This window comes from Podarcis erhardii (genome assembly GCF_964252035.2).
Source record: "Podarcis erhardii genome assembly, chromosome: 4".
In the NCBI taxonomy this organism is placed as follows: Eukaryota; Metazoa; Chordata; class Lepidosauria; order Squamata; family Lacertidae; genus Podarcis; species Podarcis erhardii.
The window spans coordinates 58,529,124-58,549,024 of NC_138508.1; the positions used below are offsets into that span (position 1 = coordinate 58,529,124).

Genomic DNA, 19,901 nt, shown 5'->3' on the forward strand with positions numbered 1-19,901 from the left:
TGTTGACTCTTGCAGTATGATGAGTCTCTCTTATGAACTGGGTGACAAACTAAAGCAGCACTACCACATCCTGGTTCAAAAGGCAATGCTTTTTGGAGAAAGCCACCTGCTAAATGCCTGCTTGTTGAAGTATTGTACATCAGAATGGTTTCTCTGGAGCTACACCTGACATGGATCTCCAGCTCCCAGATCTAGGAAAGATTTTCTCCAGAAGCACCACCTACTGTGAATGGTTACTGTTGGAAAAAGTACTGCAGTGTGGAATGTACAGGGAGGGGAGTAGAGTTCACACTGGTGTGAAAGTTTCTTTAAAACAGAAGTCTTCAACCTTTTCTTACCTGGGATTCACTTTTAACCCAAATAAGCATTTGGGGACTAATTTAGTTTAAAGATAATTTTTCTTCCAGTTTTACATTTTAACTTTGGATAAAATTAGTTGTACACTACAAATAAAAGTGACAGTATAAAGGTGGTTGATCTAGTTCATATTGAAAAGCAGACTGTGGTAGGAATCTGGAATTCATAAACTAAATCTTGCTAGCTACCTCTGACCTGTGCCAAGAGCACCCTTTTTAAAAACAGTACTTGATCCAGGATTGAGATTCCATTCTCAAGAAATCCACAAAAGTTTTCTATCTGATACACAGCTCATTATTATTGGGTTGGGGTATTATTGGGGCAGGGGGGGCGTTGGTGGTGTTACTATTTTTGTGTATCTTTATTTTTAGATTTATGATTTAATGTGTAAACTGTTCTCTTTAGTTGTGTACTTTTTGATGTGTCTTATTTATTCTTTGTTATTTTTTGTTATACTGTATACATTTTTAAAATGTTAAGCCAACTTGAGCATGGTTTTAGCTATGGAAAGGCGGCATACAAATAAAATTATGTATGTAGGTATCAGTCATTACGACACTCTGCACAGGACCCACTTCTATATTGGTATTAATTTTAAAAATTACCCTTTGTGTTTAAAAAATAGTGTGTACATCATCTCCTTATGGGAGAGGGTGTAATAGGCTGTGGTGCCCATGCAAAGACTGTGCGATGCTATCCTCTCCGGGCTTTACTAATAGGCAAGAGTGAAGCAGCTTATTTTGGATGTCACGGAAAGATAGAAATTTGCTAGTTTTTTTATTATTATTTTTAAAAACTTGTATTTTTACTGACAGGGAAGCTGAGGTTCTCCGTGGGGTTTCGAGAAGGGCAAGGTTTCAGATGCCAAAATAACTTCGCCAGTAGTAGATGTCGTGCTGCTTGCGGGTGAGAAAGTGCCATTTGCTGCTCGGCTTCAGCCAGCAAGATGTCTTAGTCTGGCTCTAACAACCGCAGTCAAACTCTGGGCTCTCTCGCCAGTGGGGCAGCTGGATAATTTTAGACATCGGATTTAGTAGCTTATGCCCTTCGGATGACCACGTGCATTAAGTTGTGAGCCACAAAACGACACCCCTCCCAATCTCTACCTCATCCTTCGCACAGCTGCTACATTCCTGACACGTTGAAATAAAAGCAAAAGACCGCGTGCCAATCCTGATGGAAAACAGTAAACCTGGCCACGTGGGCGCTTTTGCATTTTAAGCTCACTTTACTTTTTACAGCTTGCAGCCATAACGCAGGTTTTGCTTCCACTGCCCTGCCGCTATAAAAGCGGCAGGAAAAGCGTAAGGAAACAAGCACCCTCCTACTTGTATGGAAAAAAGAACGTATGTTTTTATAAAAATAACCATAATAAATAATGACTCGAGGCATGCTCTCGAGAAAGAGTGCTCAAGAAAGCAGCCTTTAAATGAGCTGCACCTCGCTGCTCCCCACCGGCCCAAATTATACGCGGGTTGGGGCGGCAGCGGAGGGGAGGAATGTTGCTCGGAACGCGGAGTGCGAGTCTCCGGGAGCTTTCGGTTCCCTGTCTGAGTGACGCAACAGGAGCCGGCAGAGAGAGCGAGAGAAAGAGAGCAGATAGGTCGCCCTGGAAATGTTCTGAACCCGGAAGCAAAACGAAGCGGCTCTTCCGGCCGACTCGTGCTGCCCATGTGTTCGCTGACCGAGTGCCGGAATCTGCGCGGGGATGAAGTTCGCTTACAAGGTTCGCTTACAGGGCGGGGGGCTTCGTCCTTCCTGGCCGGGGGTCTCGGAGCTTGGGCAGCCCTAGGTCTGGCAAGAGGAGCCCGTCGCTGCCCGTTTCTTGAGGGCCAGCCTCTGGGCGGCCGCTTGATCCCAGACCTTCCAAGCCTCCCTGTTTCCCAGGGGCGTCCCTGATTTAGATAAGGTTTCTGATTTGACCTCGGGATGGCCCACTTTCCCTTAGGATGTCCCTGTTTTCACTGGAGAAATGTTGGAGGGTATGTGATCCCTGTTCTCCTTTTCCCTTCCTGTTGCTCCTTTTAATCGTTATCTTGCCAAATTGCTTGAGTCCAGCCCTTCCACACAAGCTTTAATCCTCTTGGAAACCAGGAACTCTCCTGCCGGCCTCCGCCACTGCCGACTATCCGCATTTGCTCATAATCTGGCAAATGCACACAAAATTTGCTATCTTTATGTGTTGCTTAATTAGCTGACTCTGGTACTTGGCATGCCACAAATAGTTGAAATTGAACATTAATGTTGACTTCCATTTGCGCCATCTTTTCTATCCCCTAGCTGCCTTTTTTCCTTGCAAAACTCCCGTCTTTTCCTCCTACTTGACAGATAGACGCATTTGTGCACATCCTCCCTGTGGTTGGGAGAATGAGTTGGCTACAAGTCAATTACTCTTCTTTTATCCCATCCGTTATTCAGGTAGACAATGTTGTGATCTCCAGATGATGTTGGACTGCAACTTTCGTGATCCTTGACCATTGACCATGTTGTCGAGGGCTGATGGGAGTCCAACAACATCTGGAGGGCCCCACATTGGCTGCTTCTGAACTATATCCTCTTAATTTATCCCCTCACTGGTTTGTACTATTTGAAACTTCATAGGTATCTATATAAAAAAATTGTCCAGTAGCACCTTAGAGACCAACTGCTGGTGAAGTCTGCATTCACTTCCCTTCTCTCTCTTTTCAGTTCTCCAACTTGCTGGGTACAGTCTACCGACATGGAAACCTGAATTTCACTCCAGATGGGAACTCTCTGATTAGTCCTGTGGGAAACAGAATTACTGTCTTTGACTTGAAAAAGTATGCATCTTCTTTCATTGTCTTTATAAATGAGCTTTCTCAAATAGTAGATGATCACTAGAGGTCCTGAGCCTCTGCATCCAACACAGACTGTTAAAAGGGCTACTTGGGTCTGTTTCTGGGTCTCTTCTCTTGTTCCACTATAGTGAAAGAATGTGCTTCATTATCAAAGTTATAAAATGGGCTAACGAATAGTACACTGCATTCACACTGGGAAGGATGTAGCTATTTCCCACTCCCGTTCATACATGTGGGATGACATATAGGAAATCTGGCCTGAGAAACATGGTATTGTGTGCAGAAATGTATTTCTATGTGCAGTTCACACTTCCTGGATTGGGCAGAGGTGTATAACAGATTAGCATTTTGCATACAGTTCTGTCACTGTTTGGGCGTTTTATTGATTCTTTCACCCTCTTCTCTTCCAGTAACAAGTCTGAAACATTACCACTGGCAACCCAGTACAATGTCGCATGTGTGGGACTCTCTCCAGATGGAAATCTTGCTATATTAGTTGATGAAGGTATTTTAGATTTTTAATATAATGAAAAAGAATTCAGTCAGTATCACAAATTTTTAACAGAAATATAAGTTACGGTTACATTCATTTTAATAATCTTTTATAATGTTCTACAATCAAGGCAAAAAATGTTGTTTGCTTTTATTATAGTCCCTTGAATAACATGACTCTCTTATTTCATTTAGAAATTTGAGTTTGAAATTGGGCTGAATATAAATGATGCTCAGTCTATTTGTTCTTTTTCCAACAGAGGGAGCTGCCTTACTTGTCAGCTTGATCAGTAAATCTGTGATTCATCAGTTCCATTTTCAGAAACCTGTGCACAGTGTCTGTTTTTCCCCAAATGGAAAGTAAGAGAAACTTCCTGGTTTTGTGTTTATTTCTTTTTTTGTATGTATAAGTGATAGTAGTACCAGTTGTTGAATTGAATTTTGCTTATCATAGGAGTTGGGAAGTGACCTTTTTTACTGGATCATCTTTATACACCCAAAATCAATATGCTTCTTGTACAAAAGTCTCTAGTGACAAAATAATTACAAATAAGTATCTAGCTGTAAATGCAGACTTTCGCTTATGTTTATGTATGTGTGTAGATGTATAAACCTTGGAAACCTGCACAGTTCTACTGCATTATCTGAATACATGCGCTTGGTGTCATCTTTTTCATTTTTATTTCTCTGCTGAATAATTATGTATGTTAAGTTCATTTTTCATATTATACTAAACAGGAAATTTGTGGTCACAAAGGAGAACGTTGCTCTGATGTACCATGCCCCAGGAAAAAAGCGAGAATTTAATGCGTTTGTCCTTGACACAACTTACTATGGTGCATATGACGAAACAACATGCATTGATTGGACAGATGATTCTAAGTAAGTTTTAATATATGCAGTTTACCAAGGCAACATAGAAAATGAGCAAATACATTGAAAGCCAATGCGACTTGGGTTGATTGTATCTGCTGATACATTTGAAAATCTTGCATTGCTCTTTTTAGGAGAGTGTATTTAGGCAGTGCCTCACCTCATAAATTCCCTTAACAGTAATGCTAAAAGTTCAGGTTATTGTTTCAGGATTCTCTATTGTTCACATTTTTCATTTGTTAATAGAGATTTTGTTACCTCCTGAGTTAATAAACAATTTTTATTAAAGCAAACATAGAGGGTTGGGTCCAGCAGAACCTGTCTGCAAATGGAAAGATTCTTTCTCTACAAAGAAGGTACTGCAGTCAAGCCCAAGTTTCCCTGAATAGAAAGAGGGACACACTTTTTTTAATCTGTTCCTCCTACAACTCTCTGCTGCCACTTCTGACACTGTTCCAGAGGTTCCCCAACCCTCCAGAGTAGATGGGGTGTATATGTGCAGAGTATTGTAGAAGAGAAGGACCAATGAAAATCGCCTTCCCCACTCTTCTGTGAATTAGACCTGGAAACATCCCATTTATTGAACAGAAATCCTCTCATGGATCTCTGAATCCAACTTGAGATTTGTAATGCAATCATTTCCATCGTTCCGTACAATTATTCCATTCTTTTAAAAAGGGTTGTTGAAATGTTTAAAAAATGACTCTTTAATTTTCTCATCTTTCAAATAAATATAATGTATTTCTCTGTATTCACTGTCTATAAAAGTTTACTTAAATCAGTTTCTAATATTAAGTGTCCACTGATCTATTTCAATTGCCTCTGTTTTGTATATCCACATGTACACACGTTGGCCAATAGCAGTAAGGGATTGACCGAATGCCTTTTCCCAGTTTAAACTGGAGAGACTATCCACTTAGATGGTGGGAACTGTGGTTTGGAATTCCATGATTTCCTTCCAGTGGCAGTGAAACTTTGGATCCAAATCTGCCTCTTCGTTCCTTGCTATCTTTCCAAAGGCCTCTCACTCTCAATAGAATTGAGCAGTATAAACTGCTTGTTCACATATCCACTATGATGTAGTTTTTGAGATGTTCTAACTACGATTCTTTTATTCTAGATGTTTTGCAGTAGGAAGCAAAGATATGTCAACATGGGTGTTTGGAGCAGAGCGATGGGCCAATCTGATTTATTATGCGTTGGGAGGTCATAAGGATGCAATTGTTGCCTGTTTTTTTGAAGGAAACAGTCTAGATGTACGTACCTCTTATATATATATTGCATTGGTTTTTATGATTAGTGTACTTTGCTTTTGGATAATTATATGGCACAAGTCAATGAAAGGCTGTGTATAGTCTACTTTCCTCAAGGTGTTTATATACTGTAGGGGTCTTCTGCAGATTGCTTATCTGGGGGGCAGTGGCAGTTCTTTAAAAATGTGCCCAGAACTGATGTCCTGGGTGCCCAGAAATAAGCCAGCAATCAGCACCTCAGATATATTATGTTCCCATATTTCTAAGTCCAGAAGGGCCTGTTATGGATTTTGGACATTGGCAGTTAATGAATGTATATATTTAGAATGTATGTATACAGCGGAGCTCAAAAGTGTACAATAAACATAAGATAACAATAAAGTAGGATCCCAACAAGGCTTTATATTTGGTCTAAAAATTCAGTTTATTAGACATCTCACATCCAAGATTGCTTTCTCTCAAATAAGTTCAAATTGAAAGATAATGTCTTTGTAATTAGGTACACAGGAAGCTGGCTCATACTGAATCTAACAATCTATCTATCGGGCTCAGTCTTATCTATACTGACTGGTAGTGAGTTTCCAGGCTTTTAGGCAGGAGCTTTTCACAGCTCTATCTGGAGACATGAGGGATTGAATTGGGGATCTGCATGACTATGTTGCAAGGGAGATGCTTTTTTGCTGAACTGTGCTCATTTTTTCCCTTGTAAGTCAAGTAGATTACAAGATTCTGTTTTACAGTTTCATGAGAGAACATTTTATTCTTAGAGAATTGCAGTCTTTTGAGATAAGTATCCTTTTCGACTCTCAGTTGAGCATAGTGACATCAAATGTTTGTTTAGCTCATCTGCTTAAGGCTCATTTCAGTTGTGCAATGATGGTAACCATTATGTTTTGGTGTTCCAGTTGTACACTGTCAGCAGAGATGGGGCTTTGTGTGTCTGGCAGTGTGATACAGAGCTAGATGGTTTGAAAGCTCGACCCCCAAAAGATCAAACTGAAGATAAGGCAGAATTGGCAGAAGGCCTAGATGAAGAGTTGATGGAAGAACAGAAGGGCAAAGAGGTCCATGGGAAAGCCAGCACACATAAGAAGAAAGAGAAGGGAAAGAGAGTAAAATACTCATGTGCTGCCAAGTAAGTGATCTTCCAGAGAGAAAAGGAGGAATATGTTGCAACCAGGAGTCAAAGCCAGTGTATATGAAAGCAAAACAGTTCCATTAGACTGTCTCATTGTCACACTATGAATGTGCTGCAGGCATGACTCTTGATTAGGATTATGGCATTCTAACCTTCTAAAGTGTGAAGATCTCCCACACCACAATCTCCAAGCATGTTCAACTGAAAGCACTTAGACTTTCCCTTGCGGTGGACAACACTGCTTTAACAAGCATCCAGTTAATAAGAAACAGGCTCAGACTTCCCCTGTCAATGTGGCAGGATCTGAAGTGAACATGTTAGAGGTGGAACAGAAAAATGCCATACCGAGCAATTCTATCCCCTGATTCACTGGTTAACCAGTGGGGGGCAAGCATTGCTCTGCTGCCGAGTCCCCACTGTGCCTGACAGTTTGTGGGCAGGTGGAAGCTACTGCTGGTGGTATCCAGTGTTAACCACAACATTGTTTCTTCCTTTGACTTTTTATAGCATTTTTTTGTTTTGTTTTTTAAAAAGTGGCGGGTTGGATGTTGCTTGGATTTTTAACAGATGGCTACCTTTCTTTACTTGTTTTTACTTCATGTCCAAAATGTCAGAGTACCATTGGTCTTTTGCTGGTGTATTATGAAATTAATTGAGTGGTAAATATGCCCTGCATTAAACGCATGTCAGTAGCATATTTCAATTGTTTTCTCAGATACTTTTTCAACAAAGAAGGTGATTTTAACACCTTGACAGCTGCAGCTTACCACAAAAAAATTCACCTACTTGTCACTGGCTTCGCATCTGGAATTTTTCACCTCCATGAACTTCCAGAATTCAATCTCATCCATTCTTTAAGGTAAGTATGGATATTGCTTATTATAGAAAAATGTAGTTCTAGAGGAAGAACAAATCTTTTTTTTTTCTTTAAAAGCAATTTCTGCTTTATAAGCTTGGACAGAGTGATACTGGTATTAGTGTCCTTTCTTCATCTACAGGTTCTTATGACTTAATAATGCATTATTTTATATGTGTCTGAAATTTTAGCATGGGCACCCAAATGCTTCGCTTTAAGCAGTTTCTTTCTTTCTTTTTGCTACTTAGCATTTCGGACCAAAGGATTGCATCTATTTCTATCAACAGTACTGGTGACTGGATTGCTTTTGGGTGTGCAGGTGCGTAACTGTAAGACACGCAGTTGAATGAGGGCCTGTTTATACAATCAGTTATGTTGAGAGAACCCTTTGACACACTTCATCTGTGGAAATTCCTTTAGATATAAATTGGGGGCTGCCGGGATGAGAAGCTTAAATCTTCAGTTCTGCTGGTGTTAAGTTTCCAATGCTGACTCTGTTGAAGACACCGTAGCATAACTTGCTTATCCTTGCTCATTCGAGGTTCAGCCAGGTGAGGTGAAGCTGGTAAGCCAAGCTGGTGTAAGTTCCCAAAAAAAGGTCATGGCAGGGGCAGGACCGGAGCCCTCTCTCCGACTAAGGCTGGATCCTGAGCCCATTCAGTTTGGTTGCATGCCCTGCCATAGAATACACCTTGAAAGGCTTGCTGTGCTCAGGCAGAGCAGCAGCCCCACTGTTCGACAGTGTTTGGATCAGGTTTCACTTCAAGCTGTCTTAACCTTTACCAGCTTGCTTTGCGTCAGCTTCTTGTGCATATGATTGCTCCTTTAGAGACTTTGGAAAGTTATCACTTTCCAAAATTAGGGAGGTTGGACCCATTTCTTTATCAAGCTGGGTTATGAAATCACAAACAAGAGCAGGCTTAGTCAGAATCTCCTTTCTTGTTACTTGAATACATTGGTTTGGGCCCTAGCCTCTGGAGCAGGAGAAAACAAGCTTCCTCCATCTTCCATGTGGCAGCCTTTTAGATATTTGAAGGTGGCTATCATATCTCCTCTTTTCCAGGCTAAACATACCCAGCTCCCTCAACCATTCCTCATAAGGCTTGGTCATGGCAATGTGTGTTGCATTGCCAGTTCATGCATCACATTGTCCTTGTGAATATGGGCAAGCACAAGCTTGTGTAAAAAGTAAGAATAGAACCCTGAGAGTGGTGAAATGCGAATCCAGTTTGGTCAGTCTTGATTGGTGCAGTTCTTACACCCACCGTATTTCTGAACTCATTAACTGCAATTTACAGACATAGCTTTGTGTGTGTTGGTATATTCTATGTATTGGTGCTGCAAGAAAATGTATAGATTGAATACAGTGGTACCTCGCAAGACAAATGCCTCGTAAGACGAAAAACTCGCAAGACGAAAGAGTGTTTTGTTTTTTGAGGTGCTTCGCAAGACGAATTTCCCTATGGGCTTGCTTCGCAAGACGAAAACGTCTTGCAAGTTTGTTTCCTTTTCTTAAAACCGTGCATTCAGGGGGTGCAGTTGCGACTTGACTTCGAGGAGCAACTCATAGCACGCGGTGTGGTAGCCTTTTTTGAGGTTTTTGAAGACTTTGGTGATTTTTGAAGCTTTTCCAAAATCCGTGCTTCGCAAGACGAAAAAATCGCAAGACGAAAAAACTCGCAGAACAAATTAATTTCGTCTTGCGAGGTACCACTATAGTTGTATTTGAGTCTGAACCACTTGTCATTATACTTACAGGTCTGGGGCAGCTTCTGGTTTGGGAATGGCAGAGTGAGTCCTATGTGCTAAAGCAGCAAGGCCATTTCAACAGCATGGTTTCTCTTGCATATTCTCCAGATGGGCAGTACTTAGTCACTGGTGGAGATGATGGGAAAGTAAGTCTGTCGCATGTTATTGAACATGGAGTTCGTAGTTCTCTAAAATCTGCAATTTCTGGACATATACTATAAAGATACTAAGAAAGGAGCTCTTAAAGTTCCTAGGAGCTAGGAACCTTAATTTATTTTGGATATGTTGTCATTCCTGTTTGCTATGGGTGATGCTTGCATTATTTTTTTAGAAAAAAGACATTAGTGTATATTTGGAGCAGAAGCAAAGCTGTGTAACATGGAAGTTGACCACGTTCTTGATTGGCTGTAGCGACTCGTAATCTCTGGCCAGATCATGTTGTCAGTGAGGTTTCCAACTGATGGCAAAATGATAAAACCATGTCCTTGGGCTTCTTCAAGTGTGATTTTGAATGGCTTGCTTAACTTCCCTGGAGGTTTAGCTCTGCTAAGTGTGGTGTACTGGAATGTGCTTTCAGTGACTTGAATCTCAATACTGTGTCAGTCCTAGAAAAGGAATATTTCTGAAGCTTACTGGAGCATTTTCTGTTTTATTTTCAGGTGAAGGTGTGGAACACCAGCAGTGGTTTCTGTTTTGTAACTTTTACAGAACATACAAGCAGTATATCTGCTGTAACATTTACCACTTCAGGATATGTCATTCTGAGTGCTTCCCTAGATGGGACAGTTCGGGCTTTTGATCTGCACAGGTAAATTATTCTTCCCCCCCCCCCCAGCAAAATTATCTCTTCCCTGAGCTTGGAGTGGAAAACCAGAGAATTTAGAGGGAATATTTCTAATTAATATCTAGAATGTTGTTTGGTTAGACGCGGTATACTCCTCTTGTGCCATTGTGTCATGTGAGCATTTCATAATTTGAAATTCATAATTTGAATTGAGAAGCCTAGGCTTTGGTTGTATAAATATAATTTTTTTAAGCTAATCAGTTGTTCACTTGGGATATTTCATCACTTTTTGTGATATCACTGAGGGACTTTGAACTAGAATAGTATACAGGCACCAAAGTTTTTCCTTAAATCACGTTTCTGCATGTTTTAAACAGATACCGCAATTTCCGCACCTTCACTTCCCCACGACCAACACAATTCTCTTGCTTGGCTGTGGACTCCAGTGGTGAGATTGTTTCAGCTGGTTCTCAGGACTCCTTTGAAGTATTTGTGTGGTCAGTGCAGAGTGGGCGACTCTTAGATGTAAGAGGCATTTTGTTTTGGTTGTCTCAACCCCTTTTGAAACTGCTTTTAATTGAAGCTGACTCCATCCTTAGAGCAGAGACCGTATATATTTGCAGGATTTAAAAGAATAATTGAACTTGAGTGAGTTGAGCATGATTAAAAATAGGCACATCTTTAATTTATCTTACTAGCTAATGTTCAGTTTTTGCATATAAATTCAACTTCTAACATCTAACCCTATTGATCGGCACAGCTTTGCCCACTTGGTGACCTGTGTCTTCATAGCTTCAATAGAATCCTTTGTAGAGCAAGTGGAGAGGTCTGCCTATCATTTTTACTCCCATTATGATCATTCATTATAAGGATGTATCCCATGTATGTTAGCTGTTCTGTGTGTGCTGCCGTGCTGAATCTGGCAATGATATCTACTGCCTAATAGTCATGTCTCGCAATGCTAATCCACAGCTGTGATGGTGATACAGTGATTGTTCTAGTGTTGCTGTATTGAAAGTCCTAGTGCTTGTGATCCTGGATCCTTGCTCTGATTTGGTGGTGCATTAGAAGGATCTGGTCATGTGCTTTGCCAATTTTAAATGTGCCCCAAAAGTCATATACTATAGTAACTTTAAATGTTGGGAATTGCAACCCGGTAATGAAATCTCTAATGTGCAACTTTTGCATTTTGTATGCATATAGTTCCATCTGTGGATTATTGTTTTCCCTGTATAAGATCCTGTGTAAACCAACATGTATAAAAGAAATCAAATTGGCTTTTCTCCATTAGGTCTTAGCTGGTCATGAAGGCCCCATCAGTAGCCTGTGTTTTAATCCCGTCAAGTGTGTCCTAGCAAGTGCCTCTTGGGATAAGACAGTCAGGTTGTGGGATATGCTGGATAGCTGGAGGACCAAGGAAACACTGGCACTGAACTCAGATGGTGAGTCCCTTGGAAATCTCTTGTGCGAATGCAGGCAGCTATGTTCTCCGTGTGATGTTGGGTGGTTGGTTAAAGCTTTAGTTGGTCCTGGGTTCTGGGAAGAAAGCCTTCCCCTCACAACTGGAACTTAATTTGTCAGGTAGTACATCTGTGTTTACTTGTATTTACTTGAAGCATTTCTGTCTCTCCCTTCTTTGTTGCCCAGTCCCAGGGCAGGTTGCAAACAATGTAGTGCACCATAAACTGCAGTAAATACTATAATAAAAAGCTGAAGGATCAGATGAGAAACAGTCAATGAGCAAGCATTATAAGATTCATATTAAAATGAGTCATTGAAGTCATTGAATCTCCATTGCATAAAAGCTTGGCAATACAAATACATTTGCATTAAAAACCAACCCACCCAGTACAGCAGGTGTCAGCAGTACCTACTTTAAAATGTAAACTGCAAAAGGTTCAGAAATGAAAAAAAATGCCAGGATAAATGGTTATGTTTCAGTGCGACTTTATACAGCACAGCATTATAGATAGTCTTTGTGACGATGGATATGTTATGTGTTGAGCGTGTGTGTTCATGTGTGATTTCTGGAAATTCTGAATCTGGTTTCATTGAGTTTATCTGTGTGTGTTTTTTAACTACTGAGGGCAATGTAACCAAAATGTATGTACAGGAAGGCATGACTTTGGTTTTGCTCCCTTACCTTGTCCAGTGCTCGCTGTTGCTTTTCGTCCGGATGGCAATGAACTTGCAGTTGCTTGCTTGGATGGACAGATCACTTTCTGGGACCATGAAAATGCTGTGCAGACTGGATCAATTGTGGGGCGACATGACCTTCAGATGGGCAGAAAAGAGCTGGACAAAATAACCGCCAAACAATCTGCTAAGGGGAAGTAGGTAGACTTTAAAAAGAAAAAAGAAAATTCCCTTGGTTTACAGAAGTACATGCCTTGTCTCTTTTTTCAGGTTGTAAAGTGTTTTCTACAGATCAGTTACATTTGTTATGAGACATTAGTGTTGAGTCCAGTATAAGGTCAGGGATGGAGAGGAGGGGTGGTGGTGAAACTTATATTCTTTTTTATCATGTATGTGTGGAGTTTTGTGTCAGCGTCAACTGGATAGGTTCTCTTTTTATTTGCTTGTTACATAAGTAGGTTGGCTATTTGATCACAGGGTTGGGAGGGATCTCCAGTGTCATCTAACCCATTTGTGACCATATTCTAAGAAGGATCAGCTCTTTTCCTTTGAATTAGGGATACTTAATATGGTTGTTGGAATTAACTGCCTGTGTATCTGGTGAACTTGAGTTTTATTAGACTAGTTTTAATAGAGAAGTAGGAAGCTTGCACATTGCTTGCTGCCTTTGAAAGCTCTCTTGTGCATCCTATTGACTTTTTGTAAATTAAATGTGTCTCCTCACGGCCAATAAAAGTGTGCATATGTGATTGTATTAGTATCTGGTTTTGATAACTTCTTAAGATGTGGTCATCTGACTTAATGCTCCCATCAACTACGAGCTTGTAGTCAGACTTGTAGTCAGAGTCTTAGGTTTGACTTGCTGCTGTGCGAAAGGTGATCCTGCAATTTGTTAGAGCTCATTCAGCACCCCTCTTACCATGTTAGCAGTCAAAGGCAGTAAGAGAATGGCAGGCATATATTTTGAAGGACAGTATTCAGATAACTTATTCAGATAATTTTTGCAAAGAAAGAACTTATTGCAGGTTTTTAAACAGTGATGAACATGTCAGGTGATATAAGTATTTTCTCTTTTTTTTAATCTCCCACTAATAAAATAAAAGGCTCTATTATAATTAATAACCCCATGGTATTCAGGTTGTCACAACATTGTTTATTTCAATTCTGACCCTTTTCTATTATGTGTTGAGTCTCTTTAGTTCATAAAAAAATGATTTTAAGATGGCTATGGTTCGAATGGTTGGGTAGAGAAATGAGGACCTAATTTCTTAGCACAACAGACATCTATCTGCAGCATAACCAGAATATCTCTCTTGGTGGAAGGGACTGACTTATAACATAAATCTAACATGTCTTTGTTTTCCTCCCCAGATCTTTTACTACTCTGTGTTACTCAGCTGATGGGCAGTGTATTCTAGCTGGAGGGCAGTCAAAGTTTGTTTGCATTTATCATGTCAAGGAACAGATGCTCATTAAGAAATTTGAAATATCTTGCAACTTGTCTTTGGACGCAATGGAGGTTAGTGATTGATTCCCCCCCCCCCCCTTATTTGTTGTGTATGTTTGGGTATGATCTATATGACACTATTAAACAGAAGTATGTTTGTGCTTCTGCTTCCCTGTGGCAACCTGAGTTGTAATCCGTCAGTGAATTCAGTCTTTGGATCAAGTGATGCAAATCTGTGCTCCAAAGTATTTTGTTATGACATTCCAATCTATTTCTGGTATGAACCAATGTTGTCTTTCTATGCTTGACTTTTATCCAGAAAGCATGTGCACATCTTAAATTTGGAGGGATAGAGATTGAGCAAATGCTGTAGCCCTTTAAATATTCTGAAACATTATAGAAATTCCAAATAGTTTACCTGAATTCATGTGCCTTCTACCTGAAGAATATAAGCTTTGCAATGTTGTTGTTGTTTTTCAACTTTACAGGAGTACTTGGATCGCAGGAAAATGACTGAATTTGGTAGCATGGCATTAATAGATGAAGGAACTGGGGACGATGATAATGTTGCAATCCCTCTTCCGGGAGTTAAAAGAGGTATCTGTTTCCATTTCACAATTTTCAGCTTATCTGCTGTTTCATGTGTGCCAGGTACTCTGTGAGCTAGGAAGCTCATTTGCTGAGTCAGGGAGGAATGGAAAGGGTGAGAGCATGCAAAGCAAGCCTTTTGTTTATGCTTTCTCACTTTTACTTCCTAAAGCGGTGATCAAACCTTTTTTTTAAGCTGGGAGTCCAGCTAATAGCACTTTTGACATCTCCTGAAGAGTGAAACCCATTGTGTGAGAATGGACGCTTGGAATTTAAGATTTCAAAATGCTGAGGTCGATGCAGCCATCAGTTTCACATTCCATGATGGTTCTAGGGCAGTGATTCAGTGCCTCCAGCACTGTGGTCACCACCAGCATTTTCACATCCATCCCTGTTTTGTGAAGTTGTCCCTGTTGCCTCTTTCCTGTGTTCTCTTGCAGTTTACCTGTCTTAATCCGTTTTCGTTCCCATCAGCCCCATCCGACGTTGCAATCAGAAGGATAGGCAGATTCCTAGATATTCCTAGATATTCCTAGTACAGAACAATCTGTACTGTTCAGTGACAGTGATGATAGGGAAGGAAATGGGTTGTATCCAACACTGCGCAAGCAGAGTTCCACTTGTGCAACAGGACTTTCATTGCCTCTCTTTTTCTGGTACATCAGCAAAAGCTGCTCCAGGGGTTCCCCAGCCCTCCAAAAACTTATTTTGAGTGTGTTGGCGGGACTGGTGGGGTACGTGAGAGGAAGTTCCATTGCATGCAGGGAGATATGTTGTGTGAAGCTTTCAGTGTTGGATAGAGCCGAAAATGTAGTTTTTACTATGCTGTTTAAACATTTTACTCTGGCAAACAGTTTTAAACCTTTTTAGAAATATTGTACTGATGGCTAACTAAATGGAATTAACATGGATTCTCATGGTTGATACATGCAAAGTTAATATTTAACTCAAGAAGTTCATTGAATTTGTCTTTTACTTTGTTTCAGGTGACATGAGTTCTCGATCCTTTAAACCAGAAATAAGAGTGACCTGCCTCCGCTTCTCTCCTACCGGTGGGTGCTTTTAGAATGGAGCTGGCAATAGTGTGCTGCTGCTTTTAGGATCAGGTTGTGGTGGTTTAAAATAAATGAAGTGGCTGTCTTTTTAAAAAATTGCTATTAATATTTTTTTTGTTTGCAAATTTAATGAGAAGAACAAGGAAAAAGAGGAAATAAAAGAAGAGAAAGAGGGATAATGATAACTGGCATATACAAATAATACTAAAGATAGACCACCATTAGTAAGTAAATCTTAAATTAAACATACGTTAATAAGCCTTCCAAATGTCCAAATAGGTATCCACACAAAATTGATGACCATATGAAACATGTGGGGATCCCTGTATGCTCGTGCTCCCTCAAAATCATGCGCCCCTGGCCCTCCCCATGCTATGCCTCTGCCTTGAGTTTCCCTAACACTCCTCACATGCTGTTTTGCGCCTCCATCTCTTTCCATCAGCATTGAGAGGCAACCAATCAGACCTCTGCCTTTCATTTGCAGCAGGAAGGAGTAGTGAAGGAAACTTCAAGAAACAAGGATCTGCAGTGACAGGGGCAGGGTAGAGTCCCACCACACATTTAAAGCACAGGGCTTCCCCCAAAGTGCCATGGAAGCTGTAGTTTGTTAAAGGAACTGGGAATTGAATTAAACTACAGTTCCCACCATGACTTGCTTTGGAATGAGATGGCTGTCTTAGTTCACCCCAGAACAGCATAACTAATCATAATTACTAGGTATTTGTCACTTATTTGCACTTTGATTTGACTAGTTGAATTTTATGTCTCTGGTGGAAAGTACATGTTTTATGCCAGCCAGTACAGTTTAAGAATAAAGTTGTTTGTACATGTAGATATATTCTTCAAGATCATGGTTTATAAAAGCTGTCTTTAATATAATCTTCCAATATTCCTCCTTCCAGACATGAACAATTTTAACTAGCACAAGCAATATTTCTCTTGTAGGACGAAGCTGGGCAGCAACAACCACAGAAGGTCTTCTTATCTATTCTTTGGACTCTAGTCTGGTCTTTGATCCATATGACCTAGAAATTGACATCACCCCTAGCAGTATTCGTAAAGTACTGGTTCAGAAGGAGTACACCAAGGCGATTGTCATGTCTTTTCGACTGAATGAGAAGAAGCTGATTCAGGAGGTCCTAGAAACTGTTCCATACAATGAAAGTAAGCTGGAATTCTGTTGCCAGTCTAATGTGGTGGTTGCAGAAAGCTAGATTTCCTGAAGTTCTAAGACGTCTCCAATACTTGGTTTGCCTATATACTAGGGAGAAGGGAAAGTATACGAAGTCCCAAATGATCTCAGGTGCTTGACATGTGTGCAAGAATGCAAGTAGTGACCATTAGAGGAACAGAAAGAGGCGGAAGATAGATAGATAGATAGATAGATAGATAGATAGATAGATAGATAGACAGATAGTGCAGTAGCACCTTAGAGACCAACTAAGTTTGTTCTTAGTCTCTTAAGGTGCTACTGGACAATTTTATTATTTTTATATATATTTTGATTGCGTCAGACCAACACGGCTACCTACCTGAATCTAGAAAGAGGGGGAAATAGGGAAAGAATAGCATCGTGCAGTATGGCAGCTTATTGATTTGGATTTCCTTTGCCTGGAGATATCTTTTTTTAATTAAAAACAACAACTTGGAACTGGAAAGCTTAGTGACGAATCATATGGAATATACTGGTTTTTTTAGCTTAAGATTTTGCACATGTGATTTAAACTAATAATGTATTATTTTTTAAACCACAGTTGAAGTAATCTCCTCAATGCTTCCAGAAGTGTATATAGAAAAAATGCTAGAATTTTTAGCCTCTTCCTTTGAGACATCTCGTCATTTGGAATTCTATCTAATCTGGACTCAGAAGTTGCTTATGTTACATGGATGCAAGTTAAAAACAAGGTTAGTGATCTTGGGGATAAGGGTGTGGGAAGAGAGAGAATAAGACATTTGGTTTCCCATCAGAACTGGTTGGGCCCAGATCTGCTTAGCTTTAGAAAATGAAATATCATTCTTTAGACTGTGAATTTGAATTAGCAAAATTGGTATTTGTACCAATTTTATCCCTTTAAGGTGTTTGGACTGAAAATTACATTCCTAATTGCCAGGTAGCTGCCATGGTGTACAGAACCTTAAATTGTAGCAATATTGTGTATGTGTGTGAGAGAGACATAATTTACCACTTCTGCAAGTAGTAGTAGTTTCATTGCAAGTCACCATTCACAGCTGTCTCAGTTCTTTGACACTTTGAAGTTTTGAATTTAGCCCTTTTTATTCTTAAAATGTACAGAATGATTTTTACAAACCAAGAGTTACGTTTTTTGTGTGCTTTTGCAGGTCAGAGAAACTGCTGCCCACCATTCAGTTCCTTCAGAAGAGCATTCAGCGTCACTTTGAAGACGTTTCCAAACTGTACGTATTTTGTTCAGTTGCATTCTCTTTCAAATAATTTCTCTTCCTAGTAGAAAGAGATGACTCTGACTAGAATATTGAGCATTTCTTAATGAAAATTCCCTTTCCCCTTCCTTCCACCTAACATCCCACATTGTATTGGGGATAATTTTACCTGGGATCTTATAGCTTTGTGTGATTTTGTTCTGTCAAGTTCGTTGCCATTCACTCACTGACCTCTTCCTGTTGCGTTAAGGACCCCTCCCATTCCCAGCACTGAATTCCTTCAGGGGTGGGGTAGGTAGTTGGGGGCTGCATACTACTGGTTAGTAGGGACAGTCCTGTATGTATTCCATCCTTGAACACACACATGCATTCCCCATTCACACACGCACAAACACACAGTACATACCAGACTCATAATCTCATACCCTTAACAAACAGCCCCCAATAGCTAACCTGCTCCAATTAGTTCAGAAAGAGGTCTTCTTTCCCATTGTCTTAATTCCACCCTTCTGGTGTGCCTTTGTGGGGGATGAAAAATGCACCTTCCTCACTGGTCTGCACTGATCAGCAGAAGAGCATGGAGAAAGTGAAGCTAGGATGGCAAAAGGGCTTGGGGAAAGTCTGGCAGGCCAGAGAGTCACCATGTATGTTAGATCTGATGGTTTGTTATTTCAGCATTAGAGCAACTTGCAACATGGAGTTCACTTGCAGAAGCAGCTAGTAAGAAAGATCGTGGTTAATTAGTTGTGTGTGCCAATGAAGCAACATCAATTAAAATCCACAGACATAGCTTTCATATTGCCTCAAACATAATACTTTTCATTGGAGCCATTTTCAGGTTTGTCTTGAGAAATTAAGCTAAGAGTGTGGCATGTGTGAACCAATGCAAGTAGTATGTTGCTGATAGTGGTCTGATTATTGGCTACTTTTTATAAACATAGGAAAGCTCTTACATGCACTGCTTTGAATCTACCTAATCCCCCCCATGGTCTTTGTCTCTACAGTTGTGACTGGAACTGTTATAACATGAAATATATTATGGCCATTTCACAGCAGAGGGGTGTGAAACGTACAGCAGAAGTGTCTGAAAATGAAGATTTGGAAGACTCCAATAATGACTGTGTCATGGAAGAATTGCCTGCACTTCCATGAACTTATGAGAATGCTTTTTCATACATAAGTAATTTAAACAGTGGTATTCACTGAGAACTGAGCAGCCCTCATAGAGGCATAATTTTGTACAGGTGATGCAGCAACATGATTGGGAGTAAGCAGGCTATTCCTTTTTGTCCTCTGTTTCTAAACTAGCATGTAAATTCTTGATACTGCTAAATTTTAAGCAAGACAATGTCATCAAATATTTTAAATGCCTGGGAGGAGGGGCAGGGTCCATCTGCCACCAGCTGACTTCTGTTTCTGCACAGGAACTTTTAAGCTCCCTCCTTCCATTGACAGCCCTTTCTGGATTGGGAAGTCATACAGAGTGGCATCCTGCAAGAATACATGGGATGCCACCGGAAGAAAACATAGACTTCTCGCATGCATGGAAGTATTGGGATGTGAGTGGGGATGGATCCTAGCCATGGCTTTTTTCCTGGCTTTAGGGTAAACGTGTAAAAGTGCTGCAGTCATACTGCAAATGGTCCATTGACCTTTAGCATAATTTCATTGATATAAAATTCAACTATTAGTTATGGGGGAAAGACAAATACTAGGACAGGTGGGATCTGAGATCAACTGAATGAATATCTAGGCAAATATTTCTTACGAAGCAGCTCATTGTATGTCCCAAATAACTCTGGTTGACAATTTCTAGAAACCAGCCATTCACAAGTGATTCCAGCTATTCATAATCCATGATGTATTCACAGATATCAACATGAGAATATGGATGAGTAATAAAGGCATGTTCATAGCTTCACAGGTTGTCTGGAGTGCATTAAGGCATGCAGTT

General features: G+C 40.3%; 1 protein-coding gene across 1 annotated transcript; it reads left to right on the forward strand.

Moving 5' to 3' along the window:
• Positions 1-1,924: 1,924 nt before the first annotated feature.
• Positions 1,925-19,868, forward strand: PWP2 (PWP2 small subunit processome component). Its single transcript, XM_081858584.1, has 21 exons — positions 1,925-2,083; positions 3,046-3,158; positions 3,587-3,681; positions 3,929-4,028; positions 4,407-4,550; positions 5,662-5,797; positions 6,700-6,929; positions 7,648-7,791; positions 8,037-8,107; positions 9,547-9,683; positions 10,197-10,345; positions 10,699-10,846; positions 11,613-11,763; positions 12,474-12,654; positions 13,829-13,976; positions 14,393-14,501; positions 15,479-15,544; positions 16,493-16,711; positions 17,302-17,452; positions 17,888-17,962; positions 18,952-19,868. The coding sequence occupies exons 1-21, from the start codon at positions 2,066-2,068 to the stop codon at positions 19,097-19,099; spliced, it is 2,733 nt and encodes a 910-aa protein (XP_081714710.1). The 5' UTR covers positions 1,925-2,065; the 3' UTR covers positions 19,100-19,868.
• The last annotated feature ends 33 nt before the right edge of the window (positions 19,869-19,901 follow it).